The following is a 12,598-nucleotide window of genomic DNA, read 5'->3' on the forward strand; positions in this document are numbered from 1 at the left end:
AGATGACATATTTTTTAAATTAAAACTTGATTACTACGGAGCTAGCAATAGCTCAGTTGGTTATATTTTTGGGTTAAGGCGGATGACGTTAAGATCAGGAGTTCAAACTAGTTGGGAGTATTCCCCTGAAGTTTTCCTAGTTCCGTGGTCTTGTCTATTTTTGGGGAAGTGTTAGAGCAATTGCAATGGTCCCATTTTGTTGGACCAACAAAAATCACTATTGGGTCTCACCTCTATTACATAAAAAGTCAAGCCAAACACGTCTCTCAATACAGTCACATCAACAAAACACATCTCTCAATATAGCCACATCAACAAAACACAAATTCCTATACATTTTTCCTTCCCACCCAACATGGATGCCAACAAATTCTCATTCCCTCCATATTGTCCACAATAAAACTACACCAAAACACAATCTTCCAATACAACCACATCAGCAAAACACATATCCCAATACAGCCACATTAGCAAAACACAAAACCCAATACAACCACATCAGCAAAACACAAAACCCGATACATATTTGTTGGCCCAGACAAAATAATACGGAGCCCCATTTATCCAGCATGGGCTTCGGCCAATTCTTACCTATTGTTAACGTGGTGTGGACTGTTCTGGTGGTTCGAGATTTTATGCTCATTCAACCATCATGAGCTTCGACACATTCTTACATGCTGTTAACGTGGTGCGGACTATTTTGGCTGCCCGAGATTTATGTTCATTCTTACTTGTTATTAACGTTGTGCGGATTGTTCTAACGGTCGAGATTGATGCTCATTCAAATGTCTGAAGGATATGTTGGGCTGAGTGATTGTTTGGTTTAAAAAAAAGTAACCGGGTCTTGAAGCAACAAAAGATGACTTGTGAGTAATTGTGACAAAATCTAATCATTTTTATTCCCATCTCCTATAAACAGAAAGGCAATACACAGCCTGTGATCTATATAGGATTCCTTCTATGATATTGGTACTATATTTAGATTTATAACAAATAAATCATTTAAGAAAAACTTGGTTGAGGTCAACACACTTGACTAGTTGTGGGTGAACCATTCATGGTTAAGTGTACCAAGTCTGACTTTAATTAGGGTCTGAACTAACAAATATGTAATAGTTTAATAGTAGTAGTTAAAGCCACAACATCTCAGAGTCGGTTAATCACATATATATGATTGCATGGTGGAGGATGGTGACAAATAGAAATGGCTGAATTGGAGGTGCCAGCCAAATTGGATAGGTTCATGGCAGCAGGTCACAAGTCTAATCATTTCTCTATTTTATATCAATTATTGATCCTATTACACTGGCTAATAGGGCCCATATGTTTTTACTTGATTTAAATTATATTGTTAAAAATCATCGTAAATACTCTAATCAATCTTGTGTAATAAATGTGATTTCCATTTTATATGTTCAAAATTCCTTTCTTTTAACCGATAATAACATCGTATTCGATATGTGTCTACATTCGATCAATAAAACCCATGACCACATATATGTGGTCATAGGGGTGGCTCTGGCCCCCAAATTTTTAGGGTCTTAATTTTTAATAATGTTAGTCATATATAGTAATCCATTTTATCATCCCAACCCATTTTAAAACCCCATATGTATTAGTTTATAAAGCGAGACCCAACTAAAAAGATCAATACCAACCCAATAAAAAATGTTAATGTTAAATTCATAGAAAGAGAATAAATTTTAAGGAAAAAAATATCAAAAGGCCTCATTGACTCATTCACTATTCCTTATTCCCTATTCTTCTCAGTTCTCGACTTGCGACTTTGCTTCATTTCTACTATCTACTGCAATTGAACAATTATAATTATAATTATTTTTAAATCTTTGATCTTGCTAAGTTCTCTCTTATATTGATTTGGTTTTCTGTTTGGGATTTTGGAACTAGAAGGAGGGGGTCTTGAGAGTTGCACTGTTGCAGGTAATATCTTTGGTCCACCATGTCACAAGAAATGTTAAATTGATTAACTATGTTGTCTATCGAGAGTGATTTGATAGAAAGTGTTGATTATACTAATGTAATTAGTGATTTTGTATCTCAAAATGTTAGACGAGTTATATTTAAGTAATATCTTTTTTTTTGGAGTTAGACTTTTAAGAACTATATGAAAATTACAACAAAAAAAATTTAAAAGACCCCTTTTTTAAAATTCGCTCATGGTCTCCGTAAACTCAGGTACGCCACTCTGTGATCAAAGTTGTTTGCGCTTACTTTGCCATCCAAAACGGGCCACGGCTCGTTCAAATTGGTTATGCTTGGAAGTCTCAATGAGCTGCTGATTTCATACAACATAAAGCAACCCTTGAAAGAGACATACACTGAAACCTACGTGTGGAGGACTTTCCCGATATTCCAAAAGAGAAAAAAGTAGAAAAATAAAACAATATTGTGAATTAATTATCACACTAAAATTCTGTCCCTCTCAATTTTAAGCTATAAACATGTTAAAAATGAGAAAAATAAAATGTAAAAAAGTAGTACTATTGAGTCTCATGCTGCACAGACACGTACTGGTGCAAAGAAAGGGGGGGAGAATTTTTTTTTTAAAACATTACAGCACAAACACATGGAGATGGAGGAGGCAAAGAATCAAACAAGCTGTCAAAATCCCACTTTGTTTTTGTCATTTTCTTAGATTACAAGTAAGATATTACATGCATCAACGATAGACCCACATGTGCACCATTCTCCTCAGTTAGATTTTCGAAAAGTAGAGCTGGCACCACACCCTTATGCATTCCTATTATCTAATTTAAACTAAGAGCACTTACAATGGTGCGTCTTTTATTTTGAGACAACAAAATATATTGAGAGACGTGTTTTATTAAGGTAATTAAAAATGAGAATGAAATGTTACATGTATTTGTATAATAATATAAATTTATTGACTTGATTTTTGATGTAATAAAGGTGGAGCTCAATACTAATTTTTGGTTTAATTGTGAATGTGGTTTTAGTGAGGCCCACGTTTGAGACCAACATGGAGGTCAATCATGTCTCGTGCCCCCAAACTTGGCCCATTAAAAAAGAGACAATAAAATGGTATTGTTGTACACCCAAAGTATTATCCATTGCCCAACAAATTTGTCAAAAAGACCATGCATGGACCATGAAAATGATATTGTTGCAAGGGCTCCAAATGGACCTTATTATATGCAGATTGTAGATCAAAATTGAGATTTAGGGCCAAGCAGATGCTATGTGGGCCAAGCCAGACTCGTGGCTCAATCCTAGGTGCTGTTGATGTTCAAAGCCCATAATTCAGGGATCCATGGGCCTTTTTGGACCATGCCCATTGAGTTCGATCGCGTAAAACCAAAACGGCCCGTGTCAATTATAACAAGATTAACGACAAAAATGTACTTTTCATCCCTCAATTATGGGGTAAGTTTCATTTTTGTTCCTAAGCTTTTTTCTCCCATGTTTGTCCCTCAACTATTGGAAAGTACTATTTTCGTCATTCAAGTGAGATTAGGGTCGGAAATCTATATAGCGGGTCGGAGAAATCTGATCTGACAAACAATAGGATGCCACGTTGAACTTTTTCATCGCCGGATTTAGTCGAGGGACAAATGGGGTACTTTTTCATAGTCGAGGGACGAAAAAAGGAAGAAAAAAAAAAGGTTGAGGGACGAAAATGAAACCTGACCCATAGTTGAGGATGAAAAGTACCATTTTGCCCCAGATTAACAGTCAACGGATACTCGTGTAAAGTGTAAACTAATAGTAGGGTGGAGAAGTCGGAATTCGATTGATGTTTGGCATCCGCGATTCAAATCAAAGAGAATGAACAAGAAAAGCTTGGCGATTTTGATGCGAACCAGAATGAGACCCAGCGATGCAAGCAAGCTTGATCTCTCCCCTGTTATGGTAAGACCACGATTTGTTGCAGATAGCGGTGGAGCCATGTCTTTTTTTCCTATAGTGGAGTCATGAGACTACAAAATTTTGATTCTCATTTCGTATCAATGCAGCAACACCAAACGCAGTCCAATTCTCGAGGAAATCAAACCGACCACAGCTTTTCACAGCATGGAAACGACAATTTGAATGCCTCAATTAACAATGAGAGGTATCTTCTTTCTATTTAATTGTGTATGAATATTTATGCGCAGATGATATGTTCTTCAATTTGAATTTTTTTTGTCTGTTCATAGAAATTTCGAGAGTGTTCGGAAATCAATGCACTCGGCCATATCAATGAATAAAACTGAAGTGTTAGACGCAGTTCTTAATGATTTCTCCGAGGTAGGATGTACCTACTAACGAAATTATTGGAATGGATAGTGCTGCTCATTATTTTTAGCTTGTTCTAATAGTGCTGTGATTGATTTTAGGGTTATTTTAGCCTTTCTCATGAAAATCGCCGGAAACTATTGATCATACTTGCCAAAGAGTATGATCTCAATAGAGTGCAAGTTCGTGAACTGATACAGCAATATCTAGGACTTGAGCTTCCTGCAGGTGAGATTTTAATTTTATTTTGCTTTTGAAGATCTTTACCTTCAATTTTTGAGATTGAGTTGATCTATGGATTTCTTAGGTTCAGGTAATGAAGCTCAGTCAGGTGCCGTTGAGGAGGAAGGGTTGTTTTCTACTTTCTATCGCATTGAGCGAAGCTTGAGGCATGCCCTTAAGCCAACATATGAGGTTCTCTTTGAGAGACTCAACACTCACCCTGGGGGCTTGAAGTCTCTGACCATCCTTCGAGCTGATATCTTATCCAGTCTTGCGTAAGGTCATAGCTAAGAATATGTTATCTAATGATTATATGACTATTGTTCTTTGCATTAAGTTCTTCTTAATGATCTTTCAAAGAGATTTACAGAAAACAATTGGTATAGTGATAGCGTAACTTCCGTCAAATGCCTAACTGCTGATATCTTAATTTATAGATGAACATAAAAGAAAACAAATATTCATGAACTTTTTCTGCTATCTATTCAGAGATGAAAACATTACTTCTTTGCGAGCACTGGATTCCTACTTGAAGGAAAAACTTGGTACTTGGCTTAGTCCTGCTACATTGGAACTTCACCTTATCACTTGGGATGATCCTGCTTCTTTGCTAGAAAAAATTGTGGCTTATGAGGTATATTTTCATATCTTCCCTTGCTTCTTGTATTACAAGACAAGGCAGTACTGCACGGTTTGACATCTACACGTCATTGTTTGTAGGCAGTGCATCCTATCAGCAATCTTCTTGATCTTAAGAGAAGGCTGGGAGTTGGTCGTCGTTGCTTCGGATACTTTCATCCGGCAATACCTGGTATGCACCTACTGGTGTGGATAATCATTATCAAGTAACAGGTTGTGTTGGTTTGGCATAATGCCTAGTCAAACAAGTTACTAGTCTCTAGTAGTTGCCACTTAATACATTACATATAACTTCATATCTAATGTGTTGATTTAGTCGCTGTCAATCAAGACAATCTGATGGATATAGATACTACTGAAATGTTTATTGGCGCTCTTAGTCAAATTTATACCTTAAATTGGATTTTTGAAAAAAAAAATTGAAAATTGAAACACCAAGTGTTTGCATGATTTTGCTTCTTCCTTTGTATCTATTAATGCAACTTGTTAATTCTTCAAGTTTTCATCACTGAAGTATGGAAATGCCTTGCAAATAATTTATTCGGATTATGATGTCTATCCTGCCCATTCCTTCCTCAATTGCTGGTAGAATCGAGAAGATCATGTGCAGATTTTTGTGGGGTGATTCCTTGGAGAGCAAGAAGATGCATTTGGTGAATTGGAACTGTGTCAAGCTCCCTAGAGAAGTCGGAGGACTTGGGATAAAATGCCTGTTGACTTTTAACAAAGCCTTACTAGGCAAATGGTTATGGAGATTTGCCACCAGTAGGAATCAATTATGGAGGAGAATCATCGCTTGTAAGTATAGCCTTGAGCATAGTGGTTGGTGTACTAAGCAGAGTAGAGACCCTCAAGGATGCAGCTTGTGGAAATTCATTAGAAAGGGTTGGGAGGTCTGGCTTGCTTTGACTTATTATCAAGCTGGTAAAGGAAACTCTATAAGCTTCTGGAATGACGTCTGGATTGGAGACACTTCTCTAAAGGATTTGTTCCCGAATCTTCACTGTCTAGCTACACAAAAGGGGGCCTCCATCTTACAGTTGCTTCAAACTCATGATAGAGATACTTCTTGGAACATCACCTTTACTCGTGAGGCCCAAGATTGGGAAGTGGAAATGTTTACTAGGTTCTGGCAGTTGGTTTATGGTGCAAAAACCTATCCCACCAAAGAAGACAAAATCTGCTGGAAGTTGGAAAACAGTAAGTTGTTCACGGTGAGTTCCTTTTATAAAGAGCTTCTAAAGGACCACATGCACCTTGGTAACAATCGTTTCCCATGGCTCTGGTTATGGAAGTCTAAGGCTCCTCCTAGAGTTATCTTCTTTAGCTGGGAGGTTGTTTGGCAGAGAATCTTAACTCAAGACAAACTGCAAAGGAGGGGCTTCTCTCTTGTGAATAGATGCTATTTGTGTAAAGCAGATTCGGAGTCTATTAATCACCTGTTCCTGCGATGCCACTGGTCCAGAAAGGTCTGGGAAAATGTTTGGAAGATGTTGGGGCTATGGTGGGTCTCTCACAATACTGTAGAAAAAGAGCTACTTGCGTGGGCTTCTATTGGAAAAGACAAGCACCAAAAGAATTTCTTTCAACTCATTCCTATGTCAGTTATGTGGCTGATTTGGAAAGAAAGGAACAACAGAATCTTCGAAAATAAGGAATCCTCCCTAGACTTGTTTATTGTAAATTGGTTTGCTTGTCTAAAATTCTGGAGTCTGTCTTTCCCTAGAAATGTTTTTGATCTTATTAACTACTCGTCCTTGTTGTAGTTGTGGGTTGCACCCCTTTGGTGTTTGAATAAATTTTTCTATTCAAAAAAAAGTCCATTTTTTAGTATATTAATCTTTAGAGTGAATAAGTTGATGCAAGATATTGAATTTGTGATGACATGTTGGCAATGCCAAACATTCAATGGCTTTTGGCCACCAGTCTGTAGTTTTTTTAACCTCTATAGGATGATAGTATGATGAGAAGGAAACTTTTGATTAACCAACATAATTTATTTAACATAGAGATTCAGGACTAGAAGTCCACTATACTTGGAAATAGAATACCTTGTGATCATTCTGCCATATAACTTCGGGAAGTTGAATACAATTAAAAAAATAAAACGTGTCTCTTCTTTCTCACTTGTTTTTATTTCTTAACTACTATGATTTTCTTGTTCTTTCAGGTGAACCCCTTATTTTTATTGAAGTTGCACTGCTGAAGCATGTGGCTCAAACTATACAGGTTTGGACTATCCCTTTCGTGCATCATTCTTTCATTTCTAATATGTTGCTTACTTTTTTTTTTCCCGGGTATGTCTGCAAAAGGAAGTTCTGTGGAATCATCCTCCAATACCTGAATCTGAGGCAGCTTGTGCGTTATTTTACTCCATATCGTCAACGCAGGTAAGAACAAAAGGCACTGGCCGTTGTTCATATGGGTAGAAAATATTGTGATATAATTATTAACTGCAAAATTATTTATTAACTATCTCTTGCTGGTTTAATCATACCAAAGTTTCTCTCTTCTAAGTTGACTACTTAAAAAATTGTTTTTGCTGAGAAATCTATGTGAATTTAATTCTGTTAAGACCTGTCATCTTTTTTAATGAGAGTTTTCTTCATTTTCTTGGTTTCTTTTCTAATTCAAGATTGATGATTAGGCATGAAACCATAGAATATTTAACAAACAAAATACTTATGATGCCGATTGTTCCTATTGTTACCCAGTTTAGACCTTTTCCATTATTTTTTGATTTAAATATTTGAGTTTTTTTTTCCTGTGACAAAAAATAGAATGGCAAACTTTTTAATCACATGCTTCAATGCAACTGACTCTTTGGCTCTGAAACTTTACAGCCTGGCTTGGCGGGGATCAATCTGGGAAAATTTCTTATTAAACGTGTGATTAAACTGGTGAAAAGAGATATGCCACATATATCTGTAAGTGCTATTTCATTTCAGGAAAATGCAAAAACCTAAGATAGTTTGCAAATGAATAGTCTGAAGTACATTGCTTCATGAAATTGCCCTGAAATCTATTTATCTGATGATCAAATATGTGGTTTCTTTTACATTCAATATTTTTGAGGAAAATTTCTTACTTCAAGTTGACAGTTGTTTTCAGGTTGACGGATGTAATTTGACGCATGATTCTTTACTATTCAAACCATTTAATTTTTCATATTCAGGGAAGCAGAATCTATTTATTCAGCTTCCTGAAATATCAACTTTGACATTTCAAGGCGAATGTGTATATAACTATAGAACATTGTGGGTGTGCAAGGAGGGAAAGGAAATGAGTATCGATTGTTTGTGGCTACGAATAATTCATAAATTGCAAAATGATTATCTAAAAAAATACGAAATCATTGTTTAATGTCTCTAAATCTTTTATCTGTTCATTTGTTAATGACTTTGTATTCCGACGCTACATAAATAAATATTGTAAGGTATGATATCTTTCTTTTGCCTCAGATATGCTAGAGTGTGGCTTTCAAACTGAATTTGTGTTTTCTTTCGTAGACGTTTGCAACGCTTAGCCCAATCCCAGGATTCATGCAATGGCTTCTTTCAAAATTGGCCTCTCAATCGATGCTTACTGAAGCTAAGGACACATCACAATCGTCTAATGGTCAGTCTGGTTTGACATTTTGGGAGAACATACTTGAACCAGAGGAAGAAAATACACTAATGGATTTATCAGAGTAAGTTCGACACTGACTCCATCATAGCCTCGATTGAGTGGTTTACCTCTATGATATATAAAGATTTCTTCATGGAAAAATAAAGAAAGAGTTATCTCTTGCTCGCATTACGAATGCTCATCGTATGCATGTATACCGACTTTCTGTTGTAGGGATTTCGTTACTGGAAAATATGGCGTGGAGGTGATGTTGAACTTGCTGGGATCAACTAACCATGAGTGGGCCTGTTCCGCTGAATTGCTTTCAGCGTTAAAGCCCCCTCTAATGCGTCTGTGTGCTAGGTATCCTTGCTTCAATTAACTACTTCATTAGTAAAGTCAACAAACTTGGCATTTCGGTTTAAGTAATTTTGCTGGATTTATATTGTTTGATCTGTTTGAAACATGTATGAAATAAATGACTGGAGTAGATATTCCCTCGTATCATTCATGGATGTCTGTTGTTTGGATTGCAGGTACCTTTTACTAGAGAAAAAGAGAGGAAAAGCTTTGGATTCTGTTGCAAATTTCCATTTGCAAAATGGAGCGGTATGTGATTAGTCCTTGCAAAGTAGCCAAGTATAATATTTCAGTCAATAGTTACTCTACAGGGAAAATCCACTAGTTTCTTTATATTACATTTTATAGTTACTGGTTAGCATGTCTTATGGTGGATAACCACTTGAGTGATAACTTAGTTGGTGAATCTCTCTGTGGCCTTTTCGAATGGATTCAAGATGTCCTGAGTTCGATTCCCACTAGGAGCAAATACCCTTGTGGCCACGCGATAGGTTTTGGCCTAACTTACCCTGTGCTCAGGTGAGAAACTTCTGTACGCACGGTCCTGACGGCCTAAGAATGTCCAAAGGGCAAACTGTAAATGGTGTCATGCTTGGTTACCAAACAAATGTCTGGTGGCTGGGTTGATTATGAAATATGTTTCTGTAGACATGGAATTAACTGGAATATCCTTGGAGTAGTATGTGTGGTGTATATGGGTGAGTCAGCGTATTCTCAGAGCTTGAAATTGGTCAGCTAATTGTTGTTACCCCGAATGTTAAACAGATGGTCGAAAGAATAAACTGGATGGCAGATCAATCAGAGAAGGGCCTTAGTCAAAGTGCTGGAATAATGGTGAACTATGTCTACAGGTAACTTTTATGTGAAATCAACATTGATCTTTTGATTTTTCCGCCATTGACCAACCGAAAAGGCTGAGCTCTCCTCACTTGGCACTCTATGATTGCAGGCTCGATAAAATCGAAGAATATGCTCAGTCCTATTTTGGTGCTGGGCATATCAATGCTTCATCTGACATCAAACGTTATGTTGAGGTAAAATGTTTTGAAACGCATGAGTGAATATATGTTATATTGCATCACATTCACTCATGTTATGTTCTGAATTCTGATTCTTAAAACCATTGAAGGAGCATGACATGGCATAATATGAGGAGGTTCGCCGATGCCAACCTTTCCGGAGATTATTTTGGTGGTTGTTTTTGCTTGCTCAGTTGCTCTCTCTGTGGAAATGGAAAAAAAAGAGAGTAGATGAACACTGTATGTTACATGTCTCATTGGTTTCATCAATCGTCTTTCAATATTATTCACAATAGTGTGTAACAGGAATAATTGATTCTCCCCTTCTTTACACAGATAAGTGGGTGCAACACTAATTACTTCTCCCCTTCTTCTACGTGACTGGTTTCTATTACATAATCCCTCATTAGTCTCTTGTTAGAATCATCCACCATCTGCAAAGCAATAACAAAATTTACAATTACAGCCTTACAGGGGTGGAAGACATGAAAGTTTAACCATTGAAACCTGACCTTGAAAGCTAATCTCTTCATGTTATCCCACTCGAAGTCGTCTTTACAGTATGCAGATCGAACCTATTGGGACACCATATCACATTTCAATTAGATTCATACTCTGATGTCAACAAAGAAAAGAAGAACAACATTTTTATTTAAAGAAAAAAAGAAGTAACACTGACCTCCAAAATCCGCAGAGCTGAGAGGCAGGTTGCACAAGGTCATACATTGTTCATGGATTTGCTCACAAGTTAACATTCACCATATTTAGCAACAACATGGCATTAGACAACAATTAATTAATACTAGCTGTTTTTAGTTTACTAGTCTAGAATCATAATCTTACCTAAATTTTTATGCCTGGAAGATTCCCTCATTAAACTGCCACAGAACTTGTCCCCATCATTCAAAGAGTGTCTACCCAAAAACTCCATTAACTCTTCATATGCTTCAGGGTTATAGCTCTGCTCTGCGAAATTAGTGTCAACAGTTGAAATTATCCACAAAACACAAAACCAATTTAACCTCCAACATACTAGGTCATTGTTTTATTCTTTGTGATTGCCAATATGATTACATTACATCCAAAAACAACAGCAAGAACACGACTTGGAATTCCAAAAAAATGGAAAAGATAAGAAGGGAGAACCTCAAGCTGTGCAGCAACTATTTTGACGGCAGTGTAAGTAAAGAAATTATGTAGGTTTTTGGCTGCCTTTGCTTCTGGTGATGCTTCTCCAAATCCTATACAGACCCATAGACTTCCTGAATAACAAAACCAACCAAAAAATATATATATATGAACAGAAAGTAGTGAAAGTGTAAAATACCCACCTGGGACATACATTTTCTGACACTGTATGCGAGAACATTGAGAATTCTTCTTACATGGCCATGAAGGATAAGCTCTGCCTCTGTTTGGTCTTGGTGGGAAAAAGGAGAGCTGAGAGAGGGAGACAATAGCAGAGGATTCCATGGATAATACAAAGTGAGAAATTAAGAATTAAATTTAGGCACAGAGAGGACGAATTAGAGGGGATATGGGTTTGAGACCAGAACCAGAATTATTCAAGAAAACAATATCTGAACTTGCAGTGCAAAAATATCTATTTGGGTCCACACTTGTGAAGGAGAATTTTTTTTGTCAAGAGTCTCTATAGAGCTCACTCGGCTGTCTTTTTCTCCTAGAGTTTGTTGTTGTAATAGTAAAAGTGGTAGTATAAAATAATAGACAATGCAAGAAACGATCTGATTTTATTAATCAAAATAAATGGAATACAGATTAAGCAAAGAAATAAAAGTAGAACAAATTATGCAAGATGAGGTACGGGTAATTCCCGAATCTTTTTAAGGTGATAGCTTCTGCCTATCAGGTGTTTTGCCGGTTACCGAGCTTCACCTCCCTAGATACAATACCTGAACTTGATCATTGCAGCACTACGTGAAACATGCCTCTATTGAACTGACTTGAAATCGGCAGCACTCAAGAAGAACAAAAATAGATGAAAAACGAAACTATATGGGAGAGAATATTTTTCTGTGTAATAGAAAATTTAACCTAAAAGAAACTCCATCTCGTAAAGAAATTAGAATTTTATCACCCAAACTTGATCAAAAAATATAATAATATTTAATTGTCTTGGACCCAGGCCCGGTCCGCTCGACCCGGCGGTGGAGGTGCCCGGTGTGTGCCGGAGGAGTTGCAAGAGAGGTACAATCCAGTATCCAATTTTAGTGCTGGGACTGGGCTTGTGCTCTTGCCAACAAAAGGTGAGCGATTACTTGTCCTTCAAAATTTTTTCAATTAAACTTTACCGATATTAAATGGTTGAATTAGAAAGTAGTACAGCTTGTCGTATGATCAAATCAGCTCGATCACCATCAACCAGAAATGGTTGATTGGCTTTTGTGCTTAATGTTGGGGTCCTACTGCAAAGAAAAACTTAGAATGTGTAGTAGTAAACTAAAGACAGTCAATTCCTAGAACATTCAAAA

At 36.8% G+C, this 12,598-nt stretch overlaps 2 protein-coding genes across 3 annotated transcripts; one reads left to right on the forward strand and one right to left on the reverse strand.

Annotated features, from left to right (window-relative positions):
• The first annotated feature begins 3,756 nt into the window (after positions 1–3,756).
• Positions 3,757–10,470, forward strand: LOC119987658 (malonyl-CoA decarboxylase, mitochondrial). 2 transcript variants are annotated; one of them, XM_038832574.1, is made up of 16 exons: positions 3,757–3,891; positions 3,996–4,093; positions 4,179–4,269; positions 4,359–4,485; positions 4,565–4,754; positions 4,969–5,113; positions 5,200–5,290; positions 7,289–7,347; positions 7,431–7,508; positions 7,962–8,045; positions 8,628–8,809; positions 8,962–9,090; positions 9,264–9,336; positions 9,853–9,938; positions 10,037–10,121; positions 10,217–10,470. In XM_038832574.1, exons 1-16 carry the CDS (start codon positions 3,808–3,810, stop codon positions 10,232–10,234), a joined length of 1,620 nt encoding a protein of 539 aa, XP_038688502.1. In that variant the 5' UTR covers positions 3,757–3,807; the 3' UTR covers positions 10,235–10,470. The 2 variants fall into 2 exon arrangements, with proteins under 2 accessions (XP_038688502.1, XP_038688504.1); XM_038832576.1 differs by having other exon boundaries at positions 4,571–4,754.
• LOC119987659 (chaperonin-like RBCX protein 1, chloroplastic) lies at positions 10,412–11,768 on the reverse strand. The gene is made up of 6 exons (XM_038832577.1): positions 11,438–11,768; positions 11,253–11,347; positions 10,950–11,067; positions 10,786–10,802; positions 10,619–10,681; positions 10,412–10,540 (listed from the first exon to the last, which is right to left on the reverse strand). The coding sequence occupies exons 1-6, from the start codon at positions 11,577–11,579 to the stop codon at positions 10,463–10,465; spliced, it is 513 nt and encodes a 170-aa protein (XP_038688505.1). The 5' UTR covers positions 11,580–11,768; the 3' UTR covers positions 10,412–10,462.
• Positions 11,769–12,598: the final 830 nt, after the last annotated feature.

Source organism: Tripterygium wilfordii, chromosome 21 (assembly GCF_013401445.1).
Source record: "Tripterygium wilfordii isolate XIE 37 chromosome 21, ASM1340144v1, whole genome shotgun sequence".
NCBI lineage: Eukaryota > Viridiplantae > Streptophyta > Magnoliopsida > Celastrales > Celastraceae > Tripterygium > Tripterygium wilfordii.

Coding starts and splice junctions, on each gene's coding strand:
- LOC119987658 (XM_038832574.1), top strand. CDS start 3,808: ATGAACAAGAAAAGCTTGGCGATTTTGATGCGAACCAGAATGAGACCC. Junction 4,486..4,564: donor AGGACTTGAGCTTCCTGCAG/GTGAGATTTTAA, acceptor TGGATTTCTTAG/GTTCAGGTAATGAAGCTCAG. Junction 9,337..9,852: donor TCCATTTGCAAAATGGAGCG/GTATGTGATTAG, acceptor AATGTTAAACAG/ATGGTCGAAAGAATAAACTG.
- LOC119987659 (XM_038832577.1), bottom strand. CDS start 11,579: ATGGAATCCTCTGCTATTGTCTCCCTCTCTCAGCTCTCCTTTTTCCCA. Junction 11,348..11,437: donor TCAGAAAATGTATGTCCCAG/GTGGGTATTTTA, acceptor GGGTCTGTATAG/GATTTGGAGAAGCATCACCA. Junction 10,541..10,618: donor TGAAGAGATTAGCTTTCAAG/GTCAGGTTTCAA, acceptor ATTGCTTTGCAG/ATGGTGGATGATTCTAACAA.